The sequence below is a fragment of the Vipera berus genome, assembly GCF_964194415.1.
Source record: "Vipera berus genome assembly, chromosome: 5".
Taxonomy (NCBI): domain Eukaryota; kingdom Metazoa; phylum Chordata; class Lepidosauria; order Squamata; family Viperidae; genus Vipera; species Vipera berus.
The window spans coordinates 41,865,065-41,884,256 of record NC_138207.1 but is presented as its reverse complement, the minus strand read 5'-3'; the positions used below and the strand labels follow the sequence as shown (position 1 = coordinate 41,884,256).

General features: G+C 38.7%; 1 protein-coding gene across 1 annotated transcript in view; it reads right to left on the bottom strand.

Annotated features, from left to right (window-relative positions):
* Positions 1-19,192, bottom strand: part of DGKG (diacylglycerol kinase gamma) — a gene marked incomplete at its 3' end in the record, with an annotated part of 89,437 nt that overhangs the window by 19,230 nt on the left and 51,015 nt on the right. The window contains exons 17-21 of the mRNA XM_081329806.1: positions 16,590-16,664; positions 13,688-13,773; positions 12,207-12,296; positions 10,387-10,547; positions 6,029-6,093 (exon numbers count right to left, since the gene is read on the bottom strand). Coding sequence (XP_081185932.1) covers positions 6,029-6,093; positions 10,387-10,547; positions 12,207-12,296; positions 13,688-13,773; positions 16,590-16,664 — 477 coding nt within the window. The remainder of the gene's footprint in view (positions 1-6,028; positions 6,094-10,386; positions 10,548-12,206; positions 12,297-13,687; positions 13,774-16,589; positions 16,665-19,192) is intronic.

The following is a 19,192-nucleotide window of genomic DNA, read 5'->3' as shown; positions in this document are numbered from 1 at the left end:
GCTCCAAGCCACCTGTAGGTGTAAAATCGTCTTCAGAACTAAATAGGGAAGTCTTGAGGTATTGTACACATCTCACTGTGCCCTATTGGAACACACTTCCTTGACAAGATCATTTGGTTTTTTTTGGAGGGCAGCCTGCTTTGAGCTCTGTCAGGAAAAAAGTCAAAGTGTTCATCCCACCTAATGGAATATATATCAGATTAAACAACAGGAATTTTGAAACACTAACGATGACATAAGACCGCTTGGTGCTTTTGCTCAGCAGAATAAATGACTCTGATCCAGAAATTCTCAGATTATGTTTGTACGGAGGCATTATTTTTCAACTTTTCAAGGCATTTGAAAATGTAATATATCATCTCACTGTTCATACTGAACCCAGACTATGGATCTGATAATCCATCTACTCTGTTCTATTTACTTGATTGTGCACAGCTCTTTTTCTTTTCCCCATCTGGAATACTTCCTATGCAAGGCAAGTGTATGAGTAATACTTCCACACTAAGAATCCCTTGAAAATCTTCCAAAGAATCCTAGGTTTCCAACTTTGGAAAACAGACAAGTAGAACAGTCGTATCCATCCTTCTGCTTATATCACATACTTTATTTTTCTTAGATTACTGCTGGACCAAAACTATACATGCATGTTCATGGATTTTGGAGAGAAGTCCACTGTTAACCAGTATAGACCACAAATAAGTGTCAGGAAGGCATAATAAGGTAAATATTTGAATTAGGTAGAACAGAATGACAAGGACTTCATAAGAGGTCAGAAAGCTGGAAGAAGTCCAATAATTTTGTAGCGAAGAAAGAATCTGATAAAAAAATTAGGTGAATAAGTTGTTAATAGCTATTTTAGTCCTTAATACTTCCAAGACCTCTAGTGGCTATGTTCCAAGTTCTAAATTACATCCACTGATTGAAAATTAACCCCATTATATCTTATCCTGTCCAAGTCTGTGTGACACCATCTGATGTTTGAACACTGCTACAAAATTTTAAAGCTTCTACAATACAGTACCCCCAATCTTCAACAGGCTAAATATGTATTTATTGCATTTACATTCTACGTTTATTCTGAACGTACTCTGAACTAAAGTTGCTTATATGAATTTTATTCCACAACAAAAATCTGTAAGGTAGCTTGGGCTGAGACAGCATGACCAGAGACACCAATGAGTCCTATGGACAAGGAGATTGTCAGAATCCAATTATATCACATTCATAAATGTATGTTTAAAATATTGTGCCTCTCCCTGGATTCTGCCACCTTCCAAGGAGGAAGGAGAAGTTGTTTATTCAACCTGCCTTAGGCTATCTTCAAAGACCAAGGAAAACCTTTTGAACTGGGGACAACAAGGGGGAGGGTTAGGGAAGAAGGGATCTGGGTTGTATCTCCATTTGAAACTGAAAGGAAGAAAGCAATAGCAATAAAAGCACTAGAAGATTACCCTTTCCCACGAAAGAGCTTGACACCTAAATTTAATTAATGTGAGTCTGACCAAATGGGGTTGAAGGGAGGGGGTTGAAATGGGAATCCTTTATATAGTGTTAAAATGTAAAACAATGCCAGATCCTGTCTTGTACTTCCACAACCGATCATGTCATAGTAAAAATCCCTTTTGGACAACACCTGGCTCCAAGAGTTCGTTATTTTCCTAAGACGTGGATTGGGGTGGGTCCTGACAGAGATGTTTTAACCTGGATCATTCCAGCCCAAATCCAACCTGATTTTCAGATATATCTATTTCTTTTCATATTTTTTATCCTATGAAACATCTGTGCTGCCTACTTCTTGTACACATGAAAATGCTTCTAAATTCCTTGATTCAATTCCTCTGGATTATAAATATGTAAACCCTCCAGGCAGAAAATCTTTATTTTTAAATCTGTGAAATATTGAAGCTATATGGAGAGTGAGAAAAGCTAATTATCTCTTGACAATAAAGATCAGTGCATAATTGTGGCAAACAGGTTATGACATTATCTAAATTCATATTAGACTTATTGGTGAATATATGTGTCTGATATTTGTGTACATGCCAAATTTTGTTGTATATCTATTACAATTTCAGCAAAAACTATAAACCAACATCTGAAAGGCCAAACATTATTCATTCTGCATGGTTGAAGCATGGGATTACCTTTACAGTTTCCATTTTGTATTTCCTAACCTATCCTAAAGATGAATTAGGAGGATAAAGATATGTTTACTTCAGCAGGAAGACTGTTTGCTGAAGATGTATTAATTCTTAGAGAAATGTTTGAATAGAAGAATTTTTGTAAAGTTTTCTTGAATATCTCCTGTATAGACATTATTAAGTGAATTTTGCTTTTTTAATGAAAGCAAGCCAGGACTATTTCTCATGAATCTACATGTGAAACGTGAGCTAATTCCAACCTGATAGTCTGTTTTGCCTTTATTGCCTGTTTCTGTTGGTTCTGGAATTTATATATAATTATGAAGAGTGAATGAATGGAACTGGATCCACAGCCAAATTCTTGGAGCTTTCTAAGCAAAACCTAAAATATTCAAAATTGCCAAATGTTAAAAGTTCCAAATCTTAGAATACTACATATTCTTTTGAGATCATTTTGCTCCAGGTTTTTATATAGATAACGTAAGTTTCTTTCTGTAATACTTTTTATCTTAAAGACAAGTGCCATGACAATCAATCCAGTTTGATGAGGAGTAAAAAACCTCAGTCAGAAGCAAAACAGTAGCTCAAATGGGCAAACACACAATAAGAAACAAGGTGTTGCTGAGTGCATACTTAGCCTAAGAGCAATTCCTCATTTCAACCTAAGTGACTTGTCTTGCATGCTGCTCCTGGCCAGTTAAGCAAAATTCAAAATTGCAGTCTGGATTGTTGTGTATTGATAAGGGGATCAGGCTGATGTTCAGTCTAGGTAGCCCTCGACTTACAATCATTTATTTAGTGACCATTCAAAGTTACAACAGCACTGGAAAAAGTGATGTATGACTGTTTTTCACACTTACAACCATTGCAGCATCTCCATGGTCACATGATCAAAATTCAGATGCTTGGCAACTGGCATGTATTTATGATGGTTTCAGTGTCCCGGGGTCATGTGGTCACCTTTTGCAGCCTTTTGACAACAAGGTCAATGAGGACGCCAGGTTCACTTAACAACCATGTTAATAACTTAACATCTGCAGGGATTCACTTAAAATCTGTGGTGAGAAAGTCATAAAATGGGGCAAAAATCACTTAAATTCAATTATCTTGCTTAGAAACAGAAATTTGGGGCTCAATTATGATCGTAAGTCAAGGACTACCTATAGACCAGCCTATCAGGGCCTACTGTTTTCTTTTAGGGATAGTCTCTCCAGATGTTTACATACCTGGATGGCTTCATACTCCTTTCCACATATCTCCTTTAACACAAATAGAGATCCTTTCTGTTTTTTCTCCTCCTTTATAACTCTGATTCTACAACAATCAATCAATCAATGAAATAAAAATTGGTTGTTCTTCCATTCCTCTGTAGATTTATGGAAAATTTGTTAACAAGGAGGAACTGTTCAGATTTATGAAAACAATGTAGAAAAGTTCTTATGTTATATCTTAAATATATAAAAGAGGGGGAAAAACAGGAAAGGAAGGGAAGCTTTGCAAAAGTGAGGGCAGGAGGTGAGAAAGCAAGAAGAAGATGCTTCACCAAAACTAGCAAAAACAAGAAAGAAGGGCCCACTAAATGAAAGAAGGGCTGAACAAGCTTCCTAGGTTGAAGATTGCTGACTTACCGTAATAGGCCATTTCTAGATCAACCATGAGATTGTAACAAGAACATTTGTTGACCAGTAGCTAACAACCAAGGACAAAATGGCCATCCAGGGCAGAGGAACCAGCCCAAGAGGAAAAGGGACATGCCAGGTGCTACATCCAATCTGTGCTGGGTCTGCTAGTAGAATGGAAGAAGTCACTGGAGACCATCTGCTCTGAAGAGCTTAATATGGCTCAGGTTGCAAAACAGCAGTTTCGAACTGGAGCTAGAAAACATGGGTGTGAAGTGCATTTGGAGAAGGCTGGGAGTAGGAGGCAGCCAAAGTCATCTGCATTTGCACTCAGGAAACAGTGAATGGCCTATATTGGCACTGGTCCAAGCAGAAATTGTGGGTCTGTGCTAAAGTTGTGATCACTGTCAAAATCAAACTTGTCAGAAAAACTCCTACATTTTCTCCCGAGATTGGGGAGAGAAATCTTTTTATTTATTTTTTATGATTGTTATACAATTAGGATTCAGCAAACATCATTTTGGATCCTTAGTTTCCCCCCCCAGAAGAGACCTATCTCTGACCCAGAGAGTAAGGTATGACACAACTGAAGAGAACCAATATCGTCATTCACTTTAACAATAGTAGAGGCTAGAATTTTTACACTTTTATCCTTGTTAAAAATGAATGAAACATGTACATACGCAAACCTTGGCCTTTGTGTGGGCCGATTCTTAACAGGTGGACAATATGACATAAATTGCTATTTATATGGCATGCATCCTTTCCCTTATTTATTTCTTCCTGCCAAGCAATTCTTTAGAGTATAAGGCTTTTCAAAACTACAAGTCTGCCCACCTAAGGCTCAAATATAGCTCCGCAATGGCCAAAACAAAATGGCCAAAGTATTAGATTGTAAGAGCAATAAAATATTTTATACCATCAGACAATGGTTTCCACTAAAGGGTGTTCCATCTCAATCAGGCAGTCATAAGCATTGGGGTGTATAACATTTTATGGGGTGTTGGCTTAGCAGTTATGCTGAGGATGAACGGATTCTAGTCAGTTAGGGGACTAGAAATGGGATATATATGGCTGCAGCAGCTCAGACATCAATTGTTTGTCCTAATGGAAAATCAAAGCAGTTCCAGGTAGCAGCATGGAAAAGACTCTCACAAACTGAGAGCTAATGATATCTGTTTCATCTGTTTTAGGAATATTTCATGTTTGTAGGGGAAAGAATAGCACTATCTTTCATTAAAAAAAACCCAACAAGATTGTTGATCTGTCTCTCTCTTTCCTCGTCTTTCTCTTTCTCTTCATGTGACTGCCACATTTACCATGGGAAAGAAGGCAGTTGTTATATGCTGCTCAGGATCCAATGTACTTATATTAATCCCATGGACATAGAAGAAAATGGCATTAGAGCACACGGTAGTTAGAGATAATGAAATTCACATAGTTTAGTGGATAGTCCATGGCTGGATTGTCCCACAGTGAGTATTCTAATGTATTCATTCTCTTGTGCCTGTTATTAAGCACCAGCTGCCATTAGAACACATCTTAAGATAGAAGTGCTTCACAACCAAACTTAACAATTCACGAAAAAAATGATTCTACAAATAGATCTCTGTAGACTTCAATATTCCAGCAAAAGAAGATGATTTCTAACTTGGTTCCCAGATCTCAGGGTTCTAAAACAATGATTTAGTAACATTGATTTCATTGCTTTGCATTTTTAATTTCATTCTCCAACTGAAAAAAAATTACCAATGCAATTTAAAATAATCTGATTCTGCCTTCAGGTTTATAATATGAAAGACATGGCATAAAACAATTGAATTAGAAAGAAGAACAAAGAGAAAAATATCTAAGTTATTATATGGGTTCTTGGGGGGGGGGAGTGAGACAAAGCAGCCTCCTTGATTTTTTTTGAGCCAGATTGTTCTCTTCACAAGAGTCTTCTTGGAAAACAGAATGTGCACCTGTAGTTTCCTCTCCTGATTCCTAGTTAATAGATAAATTACTAATGGATGAGGCCAAGGTACACTATGAGTAGATCCTGTGTCTGAAATTTGTCCATGTTTGAGCTATCCCACCCCACCCCCAACCAACTTTTTCCCCTTTCCAGGCATGTGGTCCAAGCCAATTGAATCAAAATGCACACATTTAGATAAAGGGTGCACAGACTAGGGAAGGCTTAATCAAGTAATTTGGCCCAACTATTGCAACCTTATAACCAGTACAAAAGAAAAAAGAATTGTGGGAGGGGGAAAGGGTGATATTTACCTGCTACTGAATTTTTCAGGATGCTTTTCCCTCATCAAATGGAATCTATGTGCAATGGATGCATCCTATAAAAAGGAGAAAGGGAAGGAAATGAAGCCTTTTATAAAGTACAGTCAGTTTTCCAGAATTCTTAACACTAGAACTTACAGATTTGAACTTTACTCCTTATATTGTGCCTTCCCACAATTATTATAACTAGTGTTGATGTTACATTTCTCCACAAGCTTCTTAAAGTTACCATATCAGAATAATGTCTGTTTTCAAGCACTTTCATATTACTATAGTTTGCACTTAGCATTTCTTACCCCCATTTTAATTTTCATTTGTTTATTTAAATAACACTCAAATAGTTTTTGGTACCAACAAAAATGCAGATAAAATAATAGAATGCTGAAGAAAAAGCCAGGGCCTCTGGGGATTGGATCTCAGGGGCAATTGCATTTGCCTGCTATTTCTAAAAAGATTAAAGTGCTATCTCTGGGAAAGGAATGCAATCTACCAAAGAATTATCCTTTTACTGCTTTTCAAACAGAACCTTGGCAAGATACTGTGGTGGCTGATCTTCTGTGGGGAAGAGGGAGAGGATGCATTGATCTGGAAGATGGGGTGATGCAAGTGTTTCTCCCATGAGAAACTAGCCTGCCACAAGTTCTCCCTAGAGCTCCAGTCAAGCAAAAATAAAAGAAAGAAAAAAAAAGAAAGAAACTTGTTTTAAGAGTGCTTCCTGCCAAAGCACAGCTGGAAGTAAGTTGACTCATCTATCAACCACTGTCAACGTTGAAGGATCACAGAAATTCAGTACTGGGTTTGAAACATGTGTGGAATCCTTGTACGGAGGTGTTGAATATATGCCTTCTTGTATTTTCTGCCATTTTGCAATATGCAGTATAAAATGGCAGCAAATTTGAATGCTGTTCAATGAAAAAGGAACCATTTTTCCTAGTATAATGACTTCTTCCAATATCATGCCCTTTTAAATATAATGGCCTAATTGGGAAAGCTAATGTATAAACGACCTTTACCTTTACCTTTTTAATGTATATTATTTGTATATTAATGTATATTATTTGTGGTTATCTGTTTTGTACTCCTAGAATACTGAAGGCAAAATATTCAGCTTAAAAAAAATTCCCTTAAGAATCATTAACAGAATAGTCTTGTATTGGATACCTTTGGCCATTCTTTGCTTTGCTGACAATTGTGTTCTTATCTTTACTCGGTTTAAGAAAGCATAAAGTTTAAACTCTTTTCAAATCACAAATAGCAATGCAAAGAGCTTTCCCTCAGCACTGAGGTTTGGATTGCCTGTGGAATGCACCCTCCTCATCCAGGGATTAGCGAAGTCCACATCCCTCTCTTCATGATGGAGTAGTGAAGTGTCACTAGAAAGGGACTTTGCGAGTCCAGGACCTGATCTATTTGTAATCCAAAACTTCCTGTTAGTGATATAGTTACTGGCCCACGTTTCTCAGAGTCCAAAAATAAAGGGAGAGAAGATGGGAAGCAGCATGTGGCAGCCTAGGCTCAAGAACAGCTTGTTATCATCAGTGGTAACGCTTAAAAGCATCTTGTTAGAGCTGGGATTCCAGAATAACAAAGCCTGTTTATGTACTTTTCTTGTTATTCTTTACCCCATAACTCAGAGATTATAATGACGTATTCTGTGGATCTATAGATATAGGGTATATAGGACACCAAAGTCAATTTTCTTAAATATCTGCAAAGCATGAAAAATAATTTAATGTAATATTAATCATGTGTCATTGATTTTAAAAGGTCAGCACATCAATTACAGCCATTTGTAAGGCACATTGCTTATGTCTGTAACACATTTATGGCAATCATCAATCATTTATAAATGGAGCCTTACTATAACAGAAGAACATTTTTAAACAAATGCTTCAGTGTTCCCACCCCCTTTCCATCAGCTGTTTCTCCTACCATGCCAGAACATTAAACTAGTCAGCTGTTGTGAGGGGCTTCCTAGCAACCCTAAAACATGGGTAAACTAACATTATTTGACCAATTTCCATCAGTGAAAACGCATATCAACCATGAAGGCACACAGAATGTTTAATAGGACAAAATGGTAAAATAGTTAAAATATAATTATATAAAAGGTTACTTGTAAAAGGCTGTACATGCAGTTATATAAGGCTACTAGTATAGCAGGAAAGCATATTCAACTGGACAGATGTGCTTTGGCTAATAGGGCCAGAAAATAGCACATAACTGAAGATATGCACCTTCACACTCTGCCCTATTACCACAGAAAGGAATAGAAACATAGAATGGAGGAGTATTTTGTTCTAGAATATTTATTCTTGTTGATTGCTGCTAATCTATAAAGAGGTTGGTAATGGTCAAAGGTGCTTTTTGAGTAGCACTAAATAAATAAATAAATCCTGAACTGTGAAGTCCTGTTACTCTTCTTTTTCTCCTGCTAATGTTGTTGACTCAGCCTCAGAGAAAGCTCTGAGAGCTTTCTGGATAGGACCAATGTGGAATTGTACTGTATCCAAATAGAACAATTTGAGTATCTTGTGTATATTTGATATGACATCAGAAATTACTCTTCTGATTTTTTCAGGACCTTATTCTTTTTAGTTTTTATTTTGGCAACCCTCAAAAGTTGGAACTGAACTTGACTACATTCACTCAAAGCTAACACCTGATAATCTCAATCGCTCACACTGGTTGATATTTTGTGTCATAAATCCTCTTTACAGCAGTATGCCTACTTTCTTAACAAAACACTATCATTTCCTTGCAGTACCAAGTTTCTCATTATAACAATAATAAATGTGTGATATTAGTCCTTTATAAAGGTATATAAGTAAGGTGATTGGCTTTTTTGTTCTGGCTTGGCTGCAGTTCCCTTTCAGCATATCACCAGTTATCAGGAAAAGCACCCACTGATCACAAGAAAATGGAGATGTTTCAATTTCAAAATTTGACGGGTTTATTTCTCTGGTTTTTCCCCCCTCTCTTCCCATAATTCATACTGGCATTTCTCAAATTCCAATAATATTAAGGAACATATGGGACAATATCATAGCAGAATCAGACCCAGAGAAAAAGGAGGTAGGCCATGTCATAACTGTGCAGCTATAATTAGTCCTTGGTTAATGACCATTTATTCAAAGTTATGACAGTACTGAACGAGGAGACGTATGACTGATCCTCGATGTTGTGACCATTACAACTTTCCTGCAGTTGCAATTCATGCATTTGGCAAGCAGATCGCAATTATCATGGTTGCAGGTCCTGTGGTCACGTGATCGCCATTTGCAACCTTCCTGGCCAGCTTCTAACCAGCAAAGTCAATAGAGAAGCTGGCAGGAGTAAATTGTGAAAGTACTAGCAGTTGGGTCCTGTGGATCAGGAGAACTGAAACTAATTGCTCGGCAACCATGATTGAAACTGGCAACTTCAGGGAAAGTGGCAAATAATGAAAAAAAAATGTGGAAAATGTGCTAATGGCTGCCACTTTTTCTGGACTTGCATGGTAGCCATGCAAGCCATGCAAGATCAGGGGAACGTACTGTATGTTTGAGTTAAAAAGGCAAAGAAATGTCTATAGGACAGCAAAAAGGAGTTTCATCCTATTGCTGCCTCCATCATGTCTTCTGAATCAAAGCAAGTATCTTCTTGTGGCAGTACTGCCACCACTTTTCCTCCAGACCATTATCAAGTAATTTCCTGACTCTGCAGAGGTACTCTGTGAATCCAGGAAACAATATAGTTTATTTAAGGAGTTGCTGATAAAGTGGGGGAACATGTTGGAGCTGCAATACTTTTCCTGCTTCAGATCTGAACATTGTGCAACCTACCAAAGAAACATTATACCAGTTTTGAAGGATCAGAACTGGCAGCTTCTGTGCTACCAAGAAAAGTTCAAGCTATGTGGCTCAGGTCCTTGCTGGTATCTTATTAGTCATCTCTCCCAAATGTATCTGTCCAGAATTAACAAAGAGTTTGGGTGAACTCTCCTGTTGTGTCATTTGGTATGTTGCGGTCACTGATATACTCTATTTGTTTTATTATTCTATACCGTTTTTGGTGAAAAATAGTCAGAAGCAAACAGGCAGAATGCCATGCCATGGACTTCTGAAATGCCTACACCATGGAAATGATCCTTCTATTATATCTTCCTTTGCTTCCCAAATCAATTCTCTACATTGAGTCCTTCCATAATTAATGATGTTCCTATTAATGTCCTTGATAGTCCAATGCATTGGGAATAGTATGAAGAGAAAAAAATGAAATATTGGAGACTTAAAATTTATCAGCATGGTAAAAGATGCAGTCCCAAATATTTGGAAAGCCACGTGAGTAAGATAACACAGATTGCTTACTACTCCTATGGAGAAATAGTTGTTGATGATGCTGTATGGGACAGGATCTCCATTTTCCTCTTTGTCATTGGGTATGACATCAATTTGCCATCGATCCAGCATTATCTCAGTACTGTGCTCAATATCTTTAAGTATTTTTATTAGGTTGCCTCCTTCATAACCTTGGAATAGAAGAAAAAAAATGGATAGGTGATGAGGAACAGACTGTTATGGTGGAATTTGCCTAGCATTAATGGGGCAATAGAGTAAGAGAAGGCCAGGCAGCGATGGGCTCTACAGAACATATAGCCAGAAAAGAAAGGCAGGTGATTTGCAATGGAAGCAGAAATCAATCTGATGTAGTATAAGCCTCACCACTGGGGTTGAAATCTGAGGCCTTGTACACCATCCCCAACTCTCAATTAATTGCTGGTGGCAAAAACATCAGCATTTGCTGACTCTGGGCCAGCAAAACGATGTGTGTTCCATGTAAAGACCACATAAAATCCTAGCCCCAATAACAATGTTAAATCTAGCTTCAAATTGCACCTATGGTATGAAGCAGTACTTTGTGGGGTAATACAGTTATTGATTGGCTATAACTGCTGACTGCACAATAAATATTAAACAATATCTGTATGGGATATGTACTTTAAATAAGAATGCATCCACATCATGGAGATAAAGAGCAATTGTGAAGAGCCTCCAATGGTACTTTAACAGGGTGTGCATACGCATGGGGCATAATGGCTTCGGCATACACTCATTTCTACCAAGGTCTCCATACTCTTGTCTCACAGGGGAGAGCCAACTAAATATGCTAATTGTGATAGCCCAGTGGTGTACTGATAAATGTATAACAATCAACAATCCCATCTGTATTGCTGCCACTACTCTGCATTGCTAGCTGCCAAACAGATGATTTGGCACCATAAGCACTGTAGCTCATCTCTGTATTCAAGTGGCTCATAAAATTCCAGAAAATTTAATAACCAGTTCTTGTAAACTAGTATAAGCCAGTTCCAGCATACCACTGCGCCAGTCACTTTAAAAATAAATTCTACCACTGTTTTACAAGGAAGGGGGTAAGTGGCCACCTTCTTCTTTCAGTAGCACTACCGGACAGGAAATTATATGCAAAGGTTAGCTTTCTTTTCCATAATCAGTACTACTGGTTCATTAAGAATTTAAATCTCTATTGCATCAAACAAGATCAGAAAGTTACGTTGCAAATGGAAAAGAGAAGAAAATGAAGAAAAATGAACAAATATCTCTTAAATAAGTTGATCTCAGTTCCTACTAACCCAGGAAATAGATGTTCTCTAAACTCCAGGATCTGTCACATGTATACATGCCATAAGTTCACACAGCCCACAACCCAATCCACAAAATGCAACAGATCTATACAACAACCAGCTTTGCTGGTCTAGCATTTTGTCCAGATTCACTAGTTCCTCTCCTGTAGCTGCCAAAGCTGGAACGTTTGTCTTCCTATGTAATTAGCCAGCATCAAAAGAGAAGCACAAAAACCAAAAACAGAAGAATGCCTGCTCTCTTCTCTGTTTACATACCCATCTGAGAAGGAAAACTGATTGGCTACTTGGTGTTCAATTGTCGGGACATGTTTAATTTTCTCCACTTATCATCTTTTCCTTTATCTTTTTCATGAAATTTCCCCATATTCACAATAGTAGTAAAGCATGGAAAATGGCTGGTGGCATTAAAAACAGCTGGCAGGTTTCAACAACACATGAGATTGCTAGCAAGAGGAATCATTGGCAAGTCATGGCATGAAGTTATGGTGAATGATCCAAAACATTGGACTGACTTGAGAGACTTACCTCCTCCCCATCGGAGGCAACGGGCAAGATCATTCCCTGTTCCCAATGGCAGGATAGCCATAGGAGGGTGCTTTGCTAAGTTCATTTTATCTGCAAAGAAATAAGAAACCATCAGAGGCCCACAGATAGGCCTTTGGGTATGATGACCTTCTTTTGCAACATCTGCCAGAGGAGAGCTCAGAGGAGTAGTAAAGCTTAATAACTCCCAAAGGGATAGAATTCGCTTGAATTGTGTTCACCGACTAAAAATAAAAGCAATAGCAGGGAGAGTACATGATGTACACGAAGCAAATTGTCTAGAAGACTTGGCCTCAGTGTGATAGAGGCAGTGGATGGGAATCCACTAGTAGTGAAGGAAATGGTGGTTGGGGAGGGAGGAGTTGGGGATTAGTATAGTAGAGTCTCTGATAATTATGATGAACCTTACCTCTACATCTGCATCAACACACGCACCCCAGTTTAATCAATAGCAATTGCAATAGCACTTAGACTTATATACCACTCCACAGCGCTTTACAGCACTATCTGAGCAGATTATAAATGTCAGCCTATTGTCCCCAACAATATGGGTCCTTATTTTACTGACCTTGGAAGGATGGAAGGCTGTCAACTTTGAGCATGTCAGGATCCAACTCCTAGTATGTGGGCAGAGTTAGCCTGCATTACTGCATTCTAGCCACTGCACCGCCATGGCTCGTGCTATTAGCATGACATTCATTCATGCAGGAACTTCACCAGAATCACCTAATCAGGATTCTACCAATCCATTGCATTTCTATTTTGAAAGGTTATTTGATTTCTCCCTATCTTTAAGGGAGTGCATTTTTTGTTACTAGATAGGCACAAAGTTTGCCATGGTATGACATATTTCAAAAATTCAGAGTCTCTGAGAGAAGGGAATAAATCTTACAGTGAATGGCCAAAAGCAAAATAGTAGCTAAGCTATTTTCCACAGGTCCTTCCTGAGCCTTTATTACGTGCAATGGAATGGCCAGAACGTACAGCTATAGCCAACTTCGAAAGAGCAGGGGAGGAGAGGTGACACCACTACACTGGTGTTATATAGAAATTAAATTGTCAATAGTGAATGTTAATAAGATTACAACATATGTAAATAGCCACCTACTCTGCTCCTCATACCAAGGAAGGTTAAAACTTAGGCTTATTCTTTCAGATTTTCATCTAAACTGTGCTTCTTGTTGCTTTTAATCTGTACAACTGTAGCTCCTTATCAAAAAGTCCTTAACAACTATGAAGAAGTGGATGATAATAAAAAGGACGCAAACTGTGCACGAAGTATCTGTCTTTCTTGTCAGAGTTCTCTAATTCACAGTTTCTTTTGTTACACTGGACAGAGGTATGCATATTCATGAGAAAGAAGCATCTCGGCCTCTCCTTCCCTTCTCTTAGCAGTAACCCTAGACTTGACCCATGCTTTAATGATAATTTCATTTATCAAGTGTTGACAGATCCTAGTTTACCTATGCAGTCCAGGATCCATCCAACTGTCCCATCCCCTCCACAAGCCAAAATACGAAAGTCTGGGGCATCACGGAAAAAATTTAATCTAAAAAAAAATAGAGGGCAAAAAAACAAAGCAGTTTAGAAATGGTTGATTCTTGTACAATAAGAAAAATGCCACATTCTCCCACAACCTTTCAAGTGCATTCTGGAATTTATAATCTGAACTATATGGAGAATATAAGACTGGGAAGGTCTGACTAAGATAGTTATTTTTCAAATTCTACAATAACATACAGAAAAGCATGTTAGTTGTGCTGCTCTTCAGGATTAGAATATAAGGTAATATTTTGCTATTCTCAAGTGAATAGATGAATGATGAATGTTTAAGTGCAATCTATTTGAAAAAGAAATCATGCAATCTAGAATCCAAACTACACTTCATGGAGATCTGTTTTCTATCTATTCCTGCTCAAAAAAAAATTCTTAGTATCTATGTAAACTTTAGATATAATTCCACTAATTGTCAAGCTATGAAGATCTCTTGCATTAGAACTGCTATGCTGCTGATGCCCTACCCAGCATGCCTCAGTACAAGAGCACCCAGGAGGAGGTAGTAAGTTCCATCGTTCCCACCAAACAACCCAGCGGCAAGAGAAGAGGAGTAGCACACACCCCATTGATGTGTTTGCCCAACAGCTGAAGTAGGAGCTACCAACTGACATGTGGTTTGGAACTCACCAAAAGAACTGACCATGAGGGATGGGTTAGCATGGAAGGGAGACAAGCTGTATGCAAGTCCTGCAGCACAGCCATGGCACTGAGCAGGCTGGCCATTTTGGGTTCCTAAAGACTCTGCATCTCTCTGTCAGTTCTGGTGGCCAAAAATGAAGAAGTACATTGAGAGTTATGTGAGGAGCTGTGCTACTTGTGCAGCCAGTAAACAACTGCCAGGGTGAAGCCCAGGACTGTTGCAGCTGGTGGCTGACCCAGTTAGACTCTGGGAGGGGATAGCTATGGATTTTATAGTGCAGTTGCTGGAGAGTGGGGGAAGCACCGTGATTTGGACTGTAATAGACCTCTTTTCCAAGCACTTCATCGCGTGCTCTGGACACCCCTCAGCCCAGAAATTGATGAAGATATTTTTAAAGCACATCTATCGACTGCACAGAGTACCTAAGTGCATCATTTCAAATTGAGGGGTCCAATTCACTGCTAGGTTCTGGAGGGAGTTTGTGAGGATGATTGGGTCCACCCAAGGGCTTAGCTCAGTTTTTCATCTGAGTACAAATGGGGCCGCAGAACGAGCTAATGCAATGGTGGAACAGTACCTGGGTTGTTATGTTAACTACCAGCAAACGAATTGGGCAGAACTTTTGCCACTTGCAGAAGTGGCGTATAACAACGCAGTACACAGCAGCACTGGTTTCATTCCATTTAAGCTAGTTACCAGGGTTCGTGTCAATGCCAGAGTGCCTGCAGGAACCCCCCTCCTCAAGCACCTTAACTGAGTGGGTCAACTCATTCCAACATGTTTGGAGTGAGGCAAAGAAAGTGCTAAACAAAGCAGCTGAAAGTCAGAAAAAACAGGGGCACAAGAAATGAGGTCCCCAGGGGATGTTCCATGTAGGAGATAAAATGTATCTATCCACTAAGTATCTCAAGTTGAAACAAACTTGCAAGAAACTAGGTCCAAAATACATAGGCCCTTTCCTTATCGTGAAAGTTATAAACCTGGTGACAATAGAGCTCAAGTTACCTAGGATACTGGGGAGACTGCATCTGGAATTCCACTGTAGCCTACTGAAACCATTTCAAGGGTCTACTATGAGGCCCGTGGAAAAAGCAGCCCCGGCGCCCATAATGATGGGAGGAGAAACACATTATGAAGTCAAACGGATTCTGAACTTCAGAATTCACAGAGGGAGGTTGCAGTATCTAATACAAGGGAGGGCTGTCCGATGTTAGGAGCTAGATGAGTAAAAGCTCACAACGTAAGAGCAGATTGCTTAGTGAAGTGATTCCACACTAAATACCCCTGGAAGCCGAGGCCAGGGCAAGAGAAAGTTAACAAACAATAATGTGTATTCATTTTTTTTCCAGGTTTCCCCAAGTCTGTAGGGGGCCAGCCTGTCAAGCTATGAAGATCCCTTGCATTAGAACTGCCATGCTGTTTCTAGCTTGCCTACAGTCTGGGGGGAGGGAGGGAGGAGGTTTGGAGCGCACAGGTGGTTGCTATCCGTGTGAGAGCCAAGGTGATTGAAGAGATGTTTTGGTGAATAGAGGTTTTCTTCTCATAACAAACGTTTGAAGACTAATTGGACAATGTGACCTGAACTGTTAGAGAGGGAAGGGAAGGTTTTACTCTTTTAATTAACTTTTTCCTGCAATATTGTCAGAGCTTTTTCCTGCAATATTGTCAGATAGGTATGCTATGCCTAATAAAGCTTTACATTAGAGATCACAATGTCTCTGGTGGATTTACTTTGTTGGGCTTTTCAACTGGAACCATGACACTAATAGCAATGCAGTAAATAACCTCAGCTGCAAATAACATTTGCTGTATTGATCCTTTGTATTGCAATGAAACATCCACATATATTCTTTCATGAATTGAAAGAGACCCAGTTGACTCAATAACACAAATATAGCAAATATTAATACAATACAGCAGATACATACTTTAAAGGACCAACAGTCAGATGAGATTCTCAATCTAAGGTATATTTGTGTAGGGAAGGAGGAGGAAGTAAGGGAAATTGAACTGAGGAAAGACAGCAAAGAGGAAAAAGAAGTGAAGTGATAAGAATAGATCAGAGACAACATAAAGAAAGCAAGTAATATTAAGAAGGAAGACCAACGATTTCCTAATATGACAAACAAACAAATATGTAAAATAGGCCACATTTTGAACTTCAATACCCAGGATTAGGTCCTCCACGATCCAAGTTGTAAACTTGTCTGGGATTGAGTATGTAATGGAATTTTCTATGTACCCTAGAAGTAAGAAAAATAAGAGTCAACAGCTGTAAAAAGGAGAGTCAAGGCAAATCATTATTTTTACTCTATCAGCTTTCTTCACTCTCTCTGCTTTTTCAGCACCTAAAGCATTGCTAGGGGAGAACTAGTTTGATCTAGTGCAGGGATCTCCAACCTCCGGTCTGTGGACCAGTACCGGGCCACGGCATGACAGCAACTGGTCTGCACAAACAAGCAAAGCCCCATCAGCAGGATGGAGGCAGCACACAAAACCACGCATCCTCTGGTCTGTGGAACCTCCATGGAACCCGTCCCTGGGACCTCTCATCTAGTGGTTAAGGCACCAGGCTAGAAAGAGGGAAACTGTGAGCTCAAGTCCCACTTTAGACATGAAAGTCAGCTGGGTGACTTTGGCCCAGTCACTCGCTTTCAGCCCAACTCACCTCAAAGGGTTGTTTTTGTTGTTGTGGGGAAAATAAGAGGAAGAAGGTGTTGGATATGTTTACCGCCTTGAGTTATTTGTAAAAATAATAAAGGTAAGATATAAATAAATAAATTGCAAATGCTGTTTGCCAAGACCAGAAACCTATTTGATTGCCATTATATTTTTCCAGTCAGCGAAATTTTCCCTAATGTTTTAAGTACATACATAAGGTGGGACTCTGGAAGTCCTTAGCAACATATTCAAAATATTCAAAAAAAAAGTCTTGTTTTCATCATGTCTACATCAGAATTTCATCCCTTGATTAGCAGTTGCAAAGGAGCAAAGTTCCCATTTGTCCCAATTGGAGCTTTGTTCATATTCTGGAATGTTGATACACCCCTCTTTTTGTAGGACAACATATTAAAACATAGTTTTTTATCAGGGCCTCCTGCCTTCCTCCATTGCTGAGCTGAAGAGCTCTCCAGCTTGATCTGAATCAGCAGAAACCTAAATTGGCATGAAATTTACAGTCCCTCTTGCTGATCTATACTCTGCCTCCATATACCTCCTTTCCTAGTCACTACAATTATCCGATTTACCTTCAAGGTGGCAAAACCTAAAAGACTTCGAGAGTTTCCTTGGGGAAGTTTGAATAAGAGGAAAAACATACTATAATAATGTTAGTACTGCCATGGACAACTTAAGACCATCTAATTTAAAGGCTGAGACCAGATGGCAACATCATAAGGAAACTTCAGGGAGAAATGTATTTATTAATTGGACTGATATGCCATTTTTCCACAGAGCTCAAGGTGGCATACATAATATCCCTGCCTCTATTTCTTCCCTTCCTAATAACAGCAACATGGTCAGATAGGGTTGGCTAAGATAGCAAATGGGCCCTTCTGGCCGAAAGTGGACTTGAATCTGGGTATTCCTGCTGTTAGTCCAATTATAACCAGTACATCATACTGGTCAGGGAATCTTTGCACCCTTGGGAGTTGCAAATGGAGAAAGGCTTAGATGTTCCACACATACTGTTTTGGAGTTAAATAACTTTTCAGGAATATTACATGACATTTATCTTCCTCAGCCTTCAGAATGCCTTGGAATAGATCATTATCATGTAAGAAGTCCTTGCTATGTTCTTGCTTTATTTGATTCATAAATAAATTCCAGTCCTCCTTACTAAGCAAAGGAGTGGTATTTTCGTGGGACTAACAAGCATTTCAAAGCAAACTAGGGAAATTACTAGGAGATCGGCCTTCATTGATGTGATCATACTGAATAGATAAGATTTAGTAGATAAAGTGGAAGGAATTTATTAAAATGAATTAATACTGAATACACCCATACATTGGACTTCATTAACTCAACATTTTTGGCAAGATAAACTCTGCCCAGCATAGTCCTCCCAGAAAATTCTTGCCTTGTTATTCCTCCATTGTTTTGCTGACGACTTTTTTCTTCTAATAGTGGAACACCAGAGAATCAGCTATATGTAATCTGAGACTAACTACATTAATTAAGTTGAGGAAGTGGAAGTAAGCAAGAACATGGGAGAAAATGACTATGTAATGGAGGCATTCTTGATTTTAATGGAAACTGAAATGAATTTTAATAATAAATTCAACCAATGAAAAGTAGGATTCTGTGGCAGAAAACATGAAAGACAAAATTATTCAAAGATTGGATTGGAATTCTTAAAACAGTAGTAACCAAAAACAGGATTCCCTCCCCCCCCACACACAAAAAATTAAAAGGAAAAAAAGTGCAACACAGCAAAAGAAGCCTACTTGGCTGCACAAACAAAGAAACAAAAAACAATCTTTAGGGAAAATCTGTAAATAAAAGAATCACGTAAAAGAAAAATGGGGGACAGTCAGTAAGGAAGAATACATGCCAGTAAGTCTGATTTATAGAGATGGTATCAACAAAGCTATGAACAGAATTCATTGAGGTTAGGAAAGGAGGTAATGAAGTCATAGAAGAGGGACTTGAGAAAAGATGAAATGAAGCAATAGGGAAAGCATGATAATGCTTTCAAATTTACAGAAAAAAATGAAGATTTGTTTTCTGGCAATGTGTACAACAGGAAAACATAGTCTTTAATTATATGAAA